The 15,792-nt window shown below is 44.8% G+C and overlaps 3 protein-coding genes across 6 annotated transcripts; 1 reads left to right on the top strand and 2 right to left on the bottom strand.

Annotated features, from left to right (window-relative positions):
* On the bottom strand, positions 1–1,525 carry LOC103977291 (thaumatin-like protein 1). Of its 3 annotated transcripts, none has more exons than XM_009392770.3 (3): positions 1,195–1,525; positions 418–1,099; positions 1–253 (listed from the first exon to the last, which is right to left on the bottom strand). In XM_009392770.3, exons 1-3 carry the CDS (start codon positions 1,262–1,264, stop codon positions 34–36), a joined length of 972 nt encoding a protein of 323 aa, XP_009391045.2. In that variant the 5' UTR covers positions 1,265–1,525; the 3' UTR covers positions 1–33. The 3 variants fall into 3 exon arrangements, with proteins under 3 accessions (XP_009391045.2, XP_009391054.2, XP_064960867.1); XM_009392779.3 differs by having other exon boundaries at positions 1–250; XM_065104795.1 differs by having other exon boundaries at positions 1–336; positions 1,195–1,401.
* A 3,475-nt stretch (positions 1,526–5,000) lies between these two features.
* LOC135610368 (thaumatin-like protein 1b) lies at positions 5,001–7,191 on the bottom strand. The gene is made up of 3 exons (XM_065104791.1): positions 7,035–7,191; positions 6,238–6,937; positions 5,001–5,679 (listed from the first exon to the last, which is right to left on the bottom strand). Exons 1-3 carry the CDS (start codon positions 7,081–7,083, stop codon positions 5,505–5,507), a joined length of 924 nt encoding a protein of 307 aa, XP_064960863.1. The 5' UTR covers positions 7,084–7,191; the 3' UTR covers positions 5,001–5,504.
* A 1,368-nt stretch (positions 7,192–8,559) lies between these two features.
* On the top strand, positions 8,560–15,766 carry LOC135610366 (kinesin-like protein KIN-14P). 2 transcript variants are annotated; one of them, XM_065104789.1, is made up of 22 exons: positions 8,560–9,023; positions 9,098–9,255; positions 9,333–9,428; positions 9,516–9,783; positions 10,794–10,921; positions 11,016–11,099; positions 11,267–11,344; positions 11,417–11,509; positions 11,612–11,641; positions 11,840–12,445; positions 12,520–12,601; positions 12,676–12,771; positions 12,851–13,030; positions 13,122–13,228; positions 13,300–13,478; positions 13,602–13,766; positions 13,849–14,102; positions 14,211–14,374; positions 14,498–14,674; positions 14,741–14,982; positions 15,056–15,156; positions 15,271–15,766. In XM_065104789.1, exons 1-22 carry the CDS (start codon positions 8,912–8,914, stop codon positions 15,348–15,350), a joined length of 3,480 nt encoding a protein of 1,159 aa, XP_064960861.1. In that variant the 5' UTR covers positions 8,560–8,911; the 3' UTR covers positions 15,351–15,766. The 2 variants fall into 2 exon arrangements, with proteins under 2 accessions (XP_064960861.1, XP_064960860.1); XM_065104788.1 differs by having other exon boundaries at positions 14,498–14,982; positions 15,271–15,764.
* Positions 15,767–15,792: the final 26 nt, after the last annotated feature.

The raw sequence follows: 15,792 nt of genomic DNA, 5'->3' as shown, positions 1-15,792 counted from the left end.
GGGCGTGGAATCGAATCAAGCATTCACGTTGTGCTATCGCACAAGTAGTGTACAGGCCATTGCGGTGGCTACAATGAATAAGGCTTGGCGCAGGAAAGGGACGGCCCTCCTCGCGGTGTTTGCGTCGCCGGTCGCCATGCTTGCAAGCCAGGAGTCGTCTTCCAGCATCAGCCCGCCGGTTGCTGTAGGCGTCGATGTCGCAGTTGTGTATGGAGTTGGACTACTGTAGGAGTCTGTCGATGCTTTCTGACTGCTGTGCGTCGTTTTTCGGTGGAGCAACGGAAGAAATCGATCAGTTCTCTCGTGACAGTGCGAAAGTGGTTCGAGTACAAGAAACTGGAATAATCACAAACAGGTTGTGGGCATGAACTTTCCCATGTTGTTGCCGTCATGCAAAATGGGAGTTTGGGGTGGTACCTTGGTGCTGACTCTGGGCAGAATGTGATGGTGTAGTCAGCTCCGCCGGCGCAGGTGAAGGTGCTGGTGGGATCGTCGAACGCGTAGCTGTACGACTTGGGGCACGCCGCCTTGAACATCTGCGAGTACGCCGACGGCTGGCACGTCGCCGGACTGGCGAACGCCCCGCTGCAGCAGTACTCCGGCGTCCCGAACGCCTCGCAGGCGCTCCGGCACGCCTCCCCCTCCGCGGCCCGCAGCTCCGCGGGGCACATCCGGTTCAGGTCCACGACGCACCCCGTGGCCGCGCACGCCCCCGCGCTCGCCGCCACCACCATCGGCAGGTTGTAGCCGTCCACCAGGCTGACGTCGTAGAAGTCCCGCCCCGCCGACGATGGCGCGAGGGTGAACTCCGCGAGCGTCGCGGGCGGGGCCGCGCCCGCGCCGTTGCACTCCACCTGACCGGACCCGCAGTCGCCGGTGGCACAGGACCAGGCGCCGCCGCCGCCGACGGCAGAAGCGGAGCAGCCGGTCCGCGCCCAGAACCGGCCGGACCATCCGGTGGGGGCCTGGAAGGAGCGAGACGACGCGACAGGGAGCTCAAATCCGGTGGACTCCAGCTGCGGGCTGCCGGCGTTGGACAAGATCCCCGGCCAAACCGTTTCCCCGCACTTGTTGACGAACGTGAACACACTCCCCTCCACTGCACAACACACACACACAACAATCTTTCATTTCGACGAACAGAACGCAGGCAACTCAACAACAACCACAAAAGAACGCGCTCATCGTTAGTACCTCCAAGAAACAGCAAGAACAGTCGGTAAACAGTCAGCAGCAGAGGAATGGCAGCTAAAGGAGGTTCCATCAGCGAAACAAAGGAGGCAGCAGGGTTCCTCGGACTGGCTGTAGACAGCAGTGAGGGAGGAGGAATGATGAAGGAGAAGAGAAAGCAGCAGCAACGGCAACAGCTCCCATGCACTGCCAGGAGGAAGATTTGGGTGGGAGAAGAGGGAAATCTAATGCTGGGTTGAGTAGGCCACTTTATAGCAGAGATCGTTGGTATTAGTTCAAACGATGTCACGTGGTGAGTGGTTTGGTGACGGGGCTTTTACTCCCATGCGGAGTGATGCCAACCGTGTACTTAACCATAAACCGACTGTAACGGGCAAAGGATAACATTTTTCCTTTTCTTCAAGTTCTGAGACCGTGCAGTATTGCACTCCTTTAATGTGCTAAGTCGGGCCGTAGTGGGCCGGACTAAAACGCAGCCCAAGCCCACACAATGGCGTCGAAATAGGAGTCCAGATCTCCTCAGTACAGTTTCCTTCGAGTTGGATTGGCTTTTAGGCGAAGGCTAAATGTCACCGTCCACAGTGCGCCATACACCATGATCCTACTAAGAAACCCATCTTCCTCGCTGTCTCGCTTCTTTTGCGTGGTTTGGCCTTGTGTTTCGTCTTTATTTTCTTGGTGGATAATGTCTCACAGCCATTGGAACCACCAAGAAGAAGAAGAAGAAGAAGAAAGCGTCCCTGCGTTGTCAATGCACAATTTCTAGGATCTGTCATAAGGGAGGTTGAGTGTAGTACAAAGTGTAAATTTTATTTGTTAGGGTATGTAGTTCGAAAATATATTATTGATATGATTAGATTTTGATTAGAATTATTGATCAATAAAAAAAACAATTATTATAAATTTTTTTATAAGATAATTTTATAGAGGAGATTTTTTCTAAAAGTATAAGAAATTATTTTATATCCTTTACTCTCGTCTATAAAAATATAAAATCTCCTAGGGACTCAATATTAATATTTGAATATATGATATTATTAGGAGATTATATATCTTCTCTCGTCTTTTCTTAGTCATGTGAACCAATTATAAATATTCTTTCATCTTCCTTTTATCTCTAATTCATACTTATGGTGATCATATGGAAGATTAGAAGAGAGGAGAAGATGAATCTAGTTATCCTTTTATATCGACATCGACATCGCCGTAGCTTTCGGATCTAATAACGATATGTCTATCTATCAGATAAAAACTTTCCGAATAACATTAAAAGATACATATCGTTAAATATATATATTATTATTTGATTTTAGATTTTAAAATTAAAGTTTTTCGCATTAGCATAAGAATGATTTTTATGCTTATAATTAGTATCAAAGCTATTTTTATGAAATCAAATATTTTATATATATTTGTTAGCACTTTTTGCTGGTGTAAAGGTATTGTTCGGTTATTTACGATGCATTAACGATTCATTTATATTGTTGATTTTCTTTTCTATCCGGTTCATCATATCACTTGTTTATGGCTGATATAAGGTTTCTTGTGCTTGATTGATAGACTATTATTGACAGCTTATTGTCGACAATAGTATTATTGAGGTCGACAACCTTCGACGGTCACCAGCTCAATCACGGGCAACAATTATATATGTAGTGAAAGTGTTGTAGATTATAACATTCTTATGACAAGCATGATGCGTGTGATGACTGTGATTGTTGTGCAACACCATCGTGTGCAGCAATTGCAGTAACGATATTGTTTGCGATGGCTTCGGTCACTACCGCCACATAAATCAAATAAAATTTTTTTGAATAACTTCGAAATATATATCTTAAAATAGATTTATTATTATTTAATTTTATATGTTAATATTAAAATATTTTACATAATAGTATCGATCGTTTTGATACTTACACTACTCTCCCTAATGCTAACATAGCTTGAGCTTCGAATAACAAGACTTGTTGTAATCGAGATTACAGTAAACTGTTTCTAACCAAGCTTCCGCTGTCACGTAATCCACAAGTTTGTTTCCTCCAAGTCAGAGATGAACGTTGATTGAGATGAAGTGAACGATCCAAACACGTAATCTTGTCACACGAAACGATTGGCAGAAGCCTTGAGAAATTAGATCGATGCACCCAATTGTTCTTGACATTTCTTTCATCTACATGCTTAATGTGTCAGTGATAAGGGCAAAATGACGACACAGACTTTAAGAAGGATGGAGACAGTAGTCAATTGGTGCTCGCGAAGAAGACAGTGCAGATTCTTTTATGCTTTGTGTTACATGTTTTTGGACCTCTTCGTCTCAGGTTTTCTCAGACATGAATCAACATTACTGATAATAATATGATTATTAGAATGCAAAGTGAATAAAGTTGCAGTGACAATATCACTAGTGACAAAAGAAGACAGATCATGTCTTCGAGTTTTTAGACGAAGTAACAGTGATCTAAACTGAAGTTGGTCGAATTGAGATATGATCTGCTGCACCTAAATAAGAATGGAGGGTTGTTGAGCTTCCTCGCCATCAGATTTGACAACGAACGAGGGAAAACATTTATTGCTTCTAAATTTCAAGCATTCAACGCTTGTTTAGCTTTGAATAATCCGAGCAAGGAAACATTCGGGCGAGAGATCCGGTGAATCCAAAGTTGGATTGCGTGGGTCCCAGTGGTGACATGGTACCAGCTCAGGTGGATGGGTACGTAGACGACCTAATCAGAGCCTAAGTTGGAATTCTTAGCTTATTTTATATGTTTATTATGTTTCTTTTGACAACATGCTCCTTTTCACTTTCTCGTCTTCCACCTGTGAGAGCATGTCAAGGTGCTGACTCCGATCGGAAGAAGGCCGAGTTGACATACACGATCTTAGCGCAATTGATTGGGTGGGATGACGAGGTTGATTACTCCCGACTCTCCTTCTTGGAAACTGCGGAGATTTTTGGCAGGTAGGACTGAGGTAGACATGGCAAGGATAGAGGATTGTGGATGGTGCAAGTGACTCCTTTTGAAATGGTGGATGATGCGATGATAATGGTGATGGTGGCAAGACTAATATGACGTTGTTAATGGCGAGAAGAACACAAACATGACAAGTTAGGTGAAGCGACGAGTTTGATTCAGTGAGAGCTAATATTATTACTTTCGATTAGATTTGATATAATTATTATTTTCGATTAATCGAAGCGCCACATGTGGAGTGCGGGATATGATACATATGATACCCAAAGAAAATATTAATTTAATAATTATAAAATTAATTATATATATAGTTATATATATTCATTCTAAATTTATTAAATTAATTCTAAATATTTTTTTTACAGGCAACCAATAAGTCAAAATGGACCCGACATAATTTTTTGTAATAATAAGATAAAAGATCTCGACTTCGAAAATGAGATAGATTAGATCAATTTCTATCATATCAGTCAAAATTAATATTTATTTTTTTAAAAAAATCATAGAGATCTTTTATGGATACAAAAACAAAATATTAAACACCATAATCCCGAATTAATTACAAAATATTAAAAAAAATATAATTAAATGGAAGCTCAATTCAAAAACACCAATCACAATTTCCAATGTCTTTGTAAGCTATATAGCCAATAATCTCCTTGATTTGGTAATTTTAGGGCATAACATACATCAAAATTCAGTATCCAAATCAAGGAAGGAACAGTTAGGTAGGTAGGTAATGTTAGTTTGGATTAAGTTGCTGTAGAACACACTTGTGTAATATCTGATTATTAAATTAATAAGAATTATGTCATGCAATTTTGGTGAGCAGCCATTGTTCTTTCATGTCCAAACTTCCAAGGGTACATATATTGCACCAAATGTTTCTAACCTAACTTTTAAATATAAATCATATGATTTCTGTCGATCAAATACAATGTGAAACAATGTAGGCGTATCCCCAAAATCCCTAACCCTGCAGAAAGCTAATACAACTGTAAACTCTAACAACCAAGAATACTAGATTGGAGTGACCCTGAAAAATTTCAGGGGTGATGTGGTCTATCGTGAGTGGGCCCTCCAGTCCTGACGAACAGGACCTTGACCTCGTTGACCCACCCCAGATCGTGTCTGTGAGAGACTAATTCGTCCGAGGAAGAAGAAGGAGATGAAACAGGAAGGAGGCGACTCTGAGCCCGGCAATCTGAGCTTCGCCTGTGATCAGCTCGACGAAATCTTTCGTCTCCATCGTATGAATGAGACATCAAGTGGTGTCCCGGACTACCCACCTATCGCTGCTGCCTCCTATTTAGTAGTAGTTGTAGTAGTAGTAGTAGCGCTTTACAAGCCAAGATGCATAGCGAGAAGAGCAACGGAGAAGGCGAGAAGCACGGCGGCGATTCGTGGCACGGTGGCCGTGGCGTGGCTCGCTTGCTCCCCGCCGATGTAGACCATCGTGCTGTTGCTACTCGACGGAATGCCCGCTGCCTCCGGATTCGTGTCCGAAGATTTCTGGCTGTCAAAAGAAAACATATAAGATCAGTAACGTTAAGAGAATCGGCTTGAAACACTTGATTCATCGTACATGAAATAATAAAGACTATGGAGGGCAAGCTGCCGAGAAAAGGACAGATGAAAGAAGGAGAAGGTCCAGTGTTGTTGCCCCCAACCCCCCCCCCCCCCGACCGTCGGCCTTAGGTGTCCTACTCTGTTTTGTCGCCAAGAAGATTGCTCGTGGTGTCTGACCGACCTCAACCCAACCCCCACAACCCAAAAAGGTTGATTAGGATTTTGCTGGGACTTGAAGTTGGGGCAGTCGGCAGGACCAGAGACACACTGTGGTGCAGTTTTCTGCACGCTAACAGCGTGCGTGCATCGCTTGCACAGCCAAAAAGCCACGCTTGCCGCGTTCGCCTAACTCTCCTTTTTGACGTCCATGGCCACAAGATTGAGGTCATACAGTGGCTCTCAAGCTACCTGGTGCCACTCTTGACAGCCTATACAATAGTTCTTTGCGGGTTGCACGCTCTATCTCGAAGAACATATAAGGAAGAAGAAGAAGAATTAGGTTTACCTTGTGGTGCTGGGGCAGAAAGTGATGAGGTAATTAGCGGAGGCGCAGGTAAAGGTGGAGGTGGCGTCGTCGTAGGCGTAGCTGTAGGCCTTGGGACAGGCGTTCTTGAAGAACTGCGAGTACGACGATGGCTTGCACGTGTTAGGGTTGCCGTAGTCACCGCTGCAGCAGAACTGGGGCGACCCGAACGCCTCGCACGCGCTCTTGCACGCCACGCTCTCGCTCCCCCCGTCGGAGGTCGACAGCATCACCTTAAGGTCCGACGGGCACAGCCCGTTGAGGTCCACCAGGCACCCCGTCGAGCTGCAGCTCCCGCCGGAGCCTCCCTGCGGCACCACCAGCATCGGGAGGTTGTAGCCGTCCACGAGGCTCACGTCGTAGAAGTCCATCCCACCGCTGCCGTCGAGCGTGAACTCCGCCAGGGTGGCCGGGGGTGCCGCGCCGCCTCCGGAGCACTCCACCCCGCCGGACCCGCAGTCGCCGGTGGCGCAGCTGAACCTGCCGCTGGAGTCGGTGGCACAGAGGGTGCGGCCCCAGAAACGCCCCGACCACGTGGTCGGCGCGTCCAGGCTGCGGGACTCGCCCGTCTGCAGCTGGAAACCCGTCGTGGACAGCGCAGGCGTGCCGGCGCTCGAGAGCATGCCAGGCCACACGGGGTACTCGCAGTTGTTCGTCAGCGTGAACGTTGCGGCCATCCCTCCTGAAAACAGAGACAAAAACATGTTGGAAATACAGTATAAATAACAGAGAAACAGATCCAGAAATCCACAAATTAAAGCCAAAGAAAACCGAATCACCTGCAAAGGATAAGAAAAGGGATGAGAGAATGACTGAGAATCTGGCCATTTTGACGCCGCAAAAGGGTGAGACCTCCGCACACACCCTTCGAAAAGAGTTGGGAGTTTGGGTGGGGGTACTTCTGCAGCAGGTGGCGCGGCGGGCAATTTATATAGAGGAGTTCTGGACACGAGAAGGATGTTGTGGGTCCAAATCTTTCGTCAGGAGAGAGCCCTCAGAGTACGGTTTTTCTCTCCTCTGCTTCTCGGCTGCCCATGGAACGGTGATTAACCCGTGCGCAGGCGTGTTTCGTTCACAAGACAGTGAGGGTGTTGACTGATTCGCGCGGCTGCGTCGACGGCGTGGTCAGGTGCGACGCACCAATAGAAACTTGTCGGCTCTCCGGTTTCCGATGTGGATATGACAACGCATGACACGGAAGAAGCAAAAGCCGCCTTGGCCGTGGGAAGTCGATAGTCCACGTTCAACACAGGACGCCGCTTTGAAACTCCCACACACACACACGTTAGTTGACCCTCGTGATTTCTATTTCTATTGCGTCTTCACTGTTCAAACAGGCACATTAATATTTCCCACGGATTACGACGATCTCGATTACCTTAGTGGCGTTACCACTTACGGTAGATCGTCCAGGAAGACGGTCGATGTTAGTTCCAGCAGCACACACAGATCGTCGAATCAGATTTGACCGACTGGATAACACTGTTACTAATAAAAGGTCTTACGGTATGAATACAAGAACCGGACACGCGGCTTGTGTGACACGAGTGACCGGTATTGTACCATGTTTACGTCTTCTGTCACGATAAAAGCCTTCTTACTTTTTCACGCGAATCAAATCTTCAACGCCCGGCTTTTTGGAATAGCGATAAGATAAGTCAAAAGTGTCCGATCTCTATCGAGTCAACATAATATTTCGATTCTTGCTATTAAATTGTATAGTCTGCACGTGTCTTTCATGGGCTATTTGGCTCGAGGACTTTAGCTGTCCTCCATAAGTTCTGTACAGAAAAATATTGACGGTGTAATTGATAGCAAAATAAAAATATTGTAGTAAATCGTATCAGTTTAAATTAATGCAAGCTTTTAATCTAATCCTGCAGATGGATTGTAATTGTAGGCTTCTCGCGCACTGCTCCGTTTCGCCGTCTTGTTTCTTCGGCTGGGAAGAAGAACATCCACTTGTGTTTTGAGCATACAAAGCATGCCCAGAATCTGCAGCATGGTTTTTCATGTGCTAAGTACTTTGTTTGCAAGCACTTTGGCTATTTCTCTTTGAGAAAGATTCGTGGAGTCCAAGTCGTCAGTTAGTCAGCCAGCATTCGATCCTAGAAAAGATCGATTCCTTCCCAAAGGAGATGCACCGATCAATCCATCGGAGATGGACGCACATATACGAAATGTGATAAGCACGTATTTGTATTGCTTACGGTGAGAGTCATATTTAGAAATATAATATTGTTATTCGAAATAATAAATTGAATTAATACGGTAGCAGAGGCGCCGCCGGAAATTTCGGAAGGAGACGTTCTTCCGTGAGTCAACGACGTGCAGGTCATCCACAGGCTGTGGAGAGTGCCAACATGGTGGATTTCGTTTTGTTCTGCTGTTGGCAGGAACGGCAGGCGTCGAGTAGAGGCGAAGAAAAAAAGAAGGCACCAAGTGAGGAAGAAGAAGCCATGAATAGCAATCGATTTCCTTCTTCAAAGGGGACAATGGATGAGAATTTAGTAAAGAAAGGACGTGCTCGCCTTAAAGCTCGGAGGTTTTCGCGGCTTCAAGAAGTCCCGCGAGCGATGTCATCCCTTTCTCCCTGCAATTCGATCTCAATGCTCACCTATTCTTTCCGGCGGGCGCACTGGATGGTTGCTCCCCGATGAAGCTCGGGGCATTGCTCAAATTGCCGATTGGCGATGCGCGCGCGAGTTGCCGAGGCGAAGACGGGGCATGCCAAGGAATGACCGGCCCTGACACGGACGCCGATATGGGTGAGCATATGCTGCACTTTGGTTCACGACGTTTCCCTCTTTGTTCTCCCCCTGTAACTTTGGGATGCGTTCAGCTAAGAGGCGGTCAGAAGTGATCGAGTGGCTCAACAGTTTGTTCCCCGGCCTTGACATACCGGTCGACGCGTTGGAGGAGGAACTCAGAGCGCGGTTGCTCGACGGAGCTCTCTTGTGTGGCATCCTCAAGAGGTTTAATCCAGACTACTCGGGGGAGGTTCAGACCTCAACATCTCTGACGTTTGATCGTAATGTAGGATTCTCCTTTGGTCTTAGCGTGAACTATGGTTGCAGATCAGGACGGAGAACCGTTCAGAAAACATAAGGAAATTTATTGCTGCTGTTGAACAGGCGGGACTGCCCAGTTTCAAGGTTTCAGACTTAGAACAGGTAGAGAATCACATGTTCTAGACGACTAGCATCACTGTTACTCTTCAGCTGATGAACTAAACGTGGGATGCATCATTCTGGAACCAGGGACCAGCGTCTGCAGTAGTGTACTGCCTTTGGTCTCTTAAGGATCACCTCACGTCCGACACTGGAGAAAACAGGGATCTGAACTCTCCGGCGAGGAGCGTAGGTGAGGCAAGAATAGTAAGGTGGAAATCTCTGGAGAGCAGGATTGACGCTCTAAGAGGGGATACCACCTTAAACGGGCAAAGTTCTGCTATCTTTGGAGAGGAGAGAAGACACAGCTTTCATGACTCGAGGTTACAACGCCGCCTGCGAAGTCCCATCATGTCTGGTATGTCAATTGTTTTGATTCTTCAGCTACGTGAAACCAATGAAGGAAGATATCCTGATTTGATGTAGCACAGTTTGAGACAAACTTGAATTTTGATCTGCGTCTTGTTTGTGTGAGTAATTTTTCCAAGACTAATTCACTCCCCTAATTAAGGGTAAGAATCAAGCTGGGTTCTAAACAGTAGAACTGTTAACATTGTCTCAGAGGCCTCTGTTTGGGACATTGTTTGAAATGCTTCTGCTTACTCCCTTTTGCTGCGATTCTTGTTCATACGCAGAACTCAATCTTCATTGTTCATAGATGTACTTTCGTATATTATCTTTGTGATCATCAAGTCATTGGCTCAGAACTCTATGGAAAAGCTGGATATGCTCATTTGGAATCAAACATGTTGAGCTTACTATCATGTTACAATGTGAGAGGTTAGATGTAAATGCCATTTATATTCTGGTAGAAAAATAGTTCAGATGGTTTCAAATTGATGATGATCTCAGTAGTGCACCGGTGAGGGTATCCAGTGGTAGGAACTTAAAAAATCCATACATGTATCCTTCTTGTGTTCTTCCTTTAGCTTAACATTATTGTTTATCCATGTCATTGCAATGATGCAATTAATGAAGCCATTATGGTAAAGGATCAACCTGCCAAAAGTTCTGTCATGTTATCCAAGCAGTAGAAGCTTGTCTCAAAGAATCAATGTTATGATGGTAGAAGCTCTCACTGATAAGTCCCATATGCTACCAAATTTTCTTCAACCAAGTAAAGTTGGAGCCTTATTTAATTGGAACAAAAACATTTGATCATGTAGCATTCATCTGAAATCAGCATGATACAAGTGATGCTGCATTATAGAACTGCTACATTCTTAAGAGGCATAGCATTTCTGATTCTTTTCTCTGCTAAAAGAATCTGAGAACATTCATCATGTTCATAGGTCATGATATTACTTGCTAGCATATTGTCCTTGAGTTGTGCAATTTTACTGTAAACTCACCTTTCATTTCCTCTAGAGCCATCAACTCCCCCAACTCATCATGTTGGGCATAAATTCCATGAGGTTTTCCAGCTAAAACAAGGGCGTTATTATGATCTTCCTGCGGCTAAGATCTCGGAGATGATGAAATCAAACAGTTTAGATGTAATTACTCTAATTCATTAACCATGTCACTTTTACTTTCTTTATTTCTCATTATCATTTTCTGGTTCTTCACATTGGAATGTCTTGTCCGTAGAATGCCCCCACTCAGTCTCTTCTAAGCGTTGTAAACGGAATTCTCGAGGAAAGTATCGAGAGGAAAAATGGAGAAATACCTCAGGTATGTAACTCTCTATGAGAGCATTTCCTGTGTGCCAAATACATATAATGTGCCAGTGTGTTCTTTTACAAGTGATATCGATCTTTTCTGGCTGCTGATATCCTATATGGAGAAGTAGAACACAATATTTTGTCCCGACCTTTGATTTCATTGTGCTCATCTCCCAGCGAGTAGCATGCTTGCTGAGAAAAGTTGTGCAAGAGATCGAACGGCGTATTTCAACTCAGGCAGAGCACATACGAAATGTGAGTCGAGATGAGTCCGCATTTATTCTGCTTCCTAAACATGTTATTTATGAATTCCTCACCTGTTCATAGCAAAACAATCTCATAAAAGCACGCGAGGAGAAGTACCAGTCGAGGATTAGAGTGCTTGAAACGCTAGCCAATGGTACACCTGATGAAACACAGGTAGTCTCAATAGGTGCAGTGATCATCTCCTGTGGATTTGCAATCCATACTTGTCCCTGCAATGCCATGGTGAAATGATTCTTGCCCTCCTTTCTGTTTCAGATAGTTATGAACCAGCTTCAGCTGCTTAAGGTCTGCTTCTCATCTGTCACTGCTTAATTCATAAAGACTGTTCTTTTGCTTGCCATCTCTACAAGTTTCAATTCCAGAAAAGAACAACGATAGTAATTGTAGATCGATGATGAACTAACCTACGTGATGGTAATTGCTTCATGAACAGCAATTACAACTCTTTTTACCTGTTCAAGTTTGGTCATTGTCCATCTGCAGACAGAGAAGCACAAGATCGAAGAGAGAAGCAAAGTTGGTGAAGAAGACATGGTTAAGCTGACGAAGGAGAAGGAAAAGAGTGACAAGATAATTTCAGATCTTACCCAAGAGTTGGAAACCATAAAAAGGACGTACGAAGATCAGTTTCAGCAGATGGATACAAAAACAAAGGAATACCAAATTGAAAAGCTGGCCAAGGAGAAGGAAAAGAGTGACAAGATAATTTCAGATCTTACCCAAGAGTTGGAAACCATAAAAAGGACGTACGAAGATCAGTTTCAGCAGATGGATACAAAAACAAAGGAATACCAAATTGAAAAGCTGGCCAAGGAGAAGGAAAAGAGTGACAAGATAATTTCAGAGCTTAAGCAAGAGTTGGAAACCGTAAAAAGGACGTACGGAGATCAGTTTCAGCAAATGGATACAAAGGCAAAGGAATACCAAATTGAATTGGAGGAGAAGCTAAAGGATGCCGAATCCGTTTTGGCCGAATCGCAGAGGAGAATACAGGAGCTAGAGACAGATTCAGAATTCAATTTTCAGAACTGGAACCAAAAGGAACATGTTTTCCAAAGCTTCGTAGATCTACAAATGCAGTCGGTGCAGGTACTCCGATGCTTAATCATATCTTAGGTTGTCACTCCATATGATACTCGGAACTCTGTGTTGATGTCTTTTAGGAATTGAGGTCGTCTTCCAACTCCATCAAGAAAGAAGTGAAGGTTTCACAAAAGAGATGGTTCGAAGAATTGAACAGCTTTGGTAAGAATGGTACCACAGATGCTACATTCTGACGATGATTTACATCCCAACATGAATCCTGAGATGGTGTGCAGGGCAACAGCTGAAGGTACTGACTGACGCAGTAGAGAACTACCATGCCGTCCTCGCAGAAAACAGGAGATTGTACAACGAGGTCCAGGAGCTAAAAGGTTTTAAGCTCTTCGTGCAATATGGTGGCTTTGTTACTGGATTACGTTGTGGCTCAGATCACCAGTGCTTTGTTTACAGGAAATATTAGAGTTTACTGTCGGATAAGGCCATTCCTTCCTGGGGAGAATAGAAAACAGTCCACCATAGATTACATTGGTGAGAACGGTGAGCTTCTTGTTGTGAATCCCTCCAAGCCCGGAAAAGATGGACAGCGAATGTTCAAGTTCAACAAGGTCTTCGGTTCAACCGCCACTCAAGGTTCTAATCTCTCTGTGTGGTTTGATTTGATGCATTGACCATGAAACCTGCAATTCCAATCACGACTTTTCTTTCGATGTCCTGTAAACAGAGCAAGTCTTCTTGGACACTCGGCCTTTAGTTCGATCAGTTCTTGATGGCTATAATGTATGCATTTTTGCATATGGTCAGACTGGATCAGGAAAAACCTACACCATGGTGAGCTTGCTTTGTCTTTCGACAATCCATATTTCATCTTCATACTTTGCTGATGAGAAAGTCTTGCTCAGACTGGACCGGAATCAGCAACCGAGAAGGAATGGGGTGTCAATTATCGAGCTCTGAACGACCTCTTTCAGATATCTCTAAGTAGGAGAGACACATATCTGTATGAAGTGGGTGTTCAGATGGTTGAAATATACAATGAGCAAGTGCGTGATCTGCTCGGACATGGCAGCTCACAGAAGAAATATCCTTTTCTGCACGGTTCTTTTCCTGTTCTTTCTTTCTTTCTTTCTATAGAATCAAAATTGCACGACATATCATCTTGTTCATGAGATTGCCGGTACTGTTTGCCCTCTAACTTGCGCACGCTTGGAGTTCTGACTACATCCCAGCCAAATGGGCTTGCCGTCCCCGATGCGAGTATGCTTCCTGTCAAAGCTACTTCTGATGTGCTGGACCTGATGCAGATAGGACATGGAAACAGGGCTGTGAGTGCCACTACTCTCAATGAAAGAAGTAGCCGGTCGCACAGGTTCTGATCTCATATCTTTTGCATGCAAACATGCTGTCCCTTATTGCTGCATCTGCTCTTACACATAAGCTTCCTATTACAGCATTCTGACAGTTCATGTTCGAGGAACGGATCTGAAAACTGGAACCACCTTGCGAGGCTCTCTTCATCTGGTAGATCTTGCTGGAAGTGAGAGAGTTGACCGTTCCGAGGTGACCGGAGATAGGCTCAAGGAAGCGCAACACATCAACAAATCTCTGTCGGCTCTCGGAGATGTCATATTTGCTCTGTCGCAAAAGACCGCTCATGTGCCGTACAGAAACAGCAAACTAACTCAAGTACTGCAAAGTTCTTTGGGTAAAGATCTGCATTCTTCGTGATGGTTTACAGATAGCAATTGCTTGTTTGTGTCAGTCACTTCAGCATGAGCTTCATTTAGTGGAATTCCATCTCCTGGCAATGCAGGTGGACACGCCAAGACACTGATGTTTGTACAGATAAATCCCGATACAGGGTCTTTCTCCGAGAGTCTGAGTACCTTAAAGTTTGCTGAGAGGGTTTCCGGGGTGGAGCTGGGTGCTGCAAAGAGTCAAAAGGAAGGGAAAGATATCAGAGATTTGATGGAACAGGTTATTTCTCACAGTATTATTCGTATTTGCGGTCGATGATCCTGTTCGTAGCATGCTTCTGAGATCAAATCCAAACAGGTTTTGCATGCTAAGATTCGTTTGTTACTGTCGTTGAAATTGTAGGTGGCATCACTTAAAGATACTATTGCAAGGAAAGATGAGGAGATTGAACAGCTCCAACAGACGAAAGACATCAGATCAAAACATAGTAACAGCCCACTGAAGCATTCATCCTCCACGAATTCAGTGGTAGGTCAAGAACGGATGTCATCTGTAGGAAGGGCAATGGCTGCTAATAAGGTGGGTGCAGATCATGAGAACTGGTCAGAGCACAGTGGCGAGGTTTCTGAATCTGGTTCTCACCAGTCCGCAGATGACAGAAGGCAGCAGAAGGAGCACAGCCATCCAAAGCTCAGTGGAGAAGCAGCAGAGCAGAGTTCTGCGGACCCTGAGCTCTTGGGTTTCGGTGACGCAGACTCCGAGGAACGATTGAGTGACATATCGGATGGTGGCCTCTCCATGGGAACCGAAACCGATGGTTCGATCGGCAGCCTCGTCGAGTATAATCTCTTCCCGGAACAAGCCAAATCATCAGAAACCACCAAAGCGTGAGTTCTACAGAATTATCCTTCTCTTAACCTCCATTTACTTTAAAGGATATACAATACATCGTAAACGCAGGCCTAAAACTCCGACGCGAGTGGCGGCGAAGGCAACGTCTTCGAGGACCGCCCAAGTGCCAGCGTCCCGAACAAGATCAAGAGACATGTTGAAGTCCCCAAGTAAGTAGCCTTCGCCTCTGGATTGCTCTAACTATTTCCATCCCATAATGACGCAGCAGAGAGAGATCAACAACAATGTGTTCTCAAACATCGTTACTCGTATTGCAATGCCAGGTCTAAAGAAAAGCACAAGTCAAGTGGCAATCTCTTCATCCAGGACCTCAAAGGTTGTAGGGAAAGCACAGGTCAAGTGAGAGAGCCCTGGTCGCAGCCTTCGTCGAATCGCTGGCAGCGGAGCGAGTGGTGTTCTCAACCTTCGTCAATGCGTTTTGCTTGTACAATTTTGCTATAGCAGTTATGAATGGCGGTGAAGAAGCAACCTTGTCTTTGTTTATATTTATGTTACTCTTATAGATTTCTCTGTAATGGTGGAAGGGGTATCTATCACCTTGTATTTGTTTATATTTGTGTTACTCTATAGATTTCTCTGTAATGGTGGAAGGGGTATCATATTGATGTTGTGCATATAAAGATATCAATACATTTGTTGTGATGTGGCATATTAAGCCTAATAAACTATCAGAACATTTGTTGTGCATATTAAGATATCAATATCATCGATCAAGAAATTGATTTGAACGCACCAGAGTTTTACCGGACACAAACAATTCGGGCCCTTGATTTGTCCAATGTTGG

Source organism: Musa acuminata, chromosome BXJ2-4 (assembly GCF_036884655.1).
Source record: "Musa acuminata AAA Group cultivar baxijiao chromosome BXJ2-4, Cavendish_Baxijiao_AAA, whole genome shotgun sequence".
In the NCBI taxonomy this organism is placed as follows: Eukaryota; Viridiplantae; Streptophyta; class Magnoliopsida; order Zingiberales; family Musaceae; genus Musa; species Musa acuminata.
This window is presented reverse-complemented; position numbering and strand designations above follow the sequence as displayed.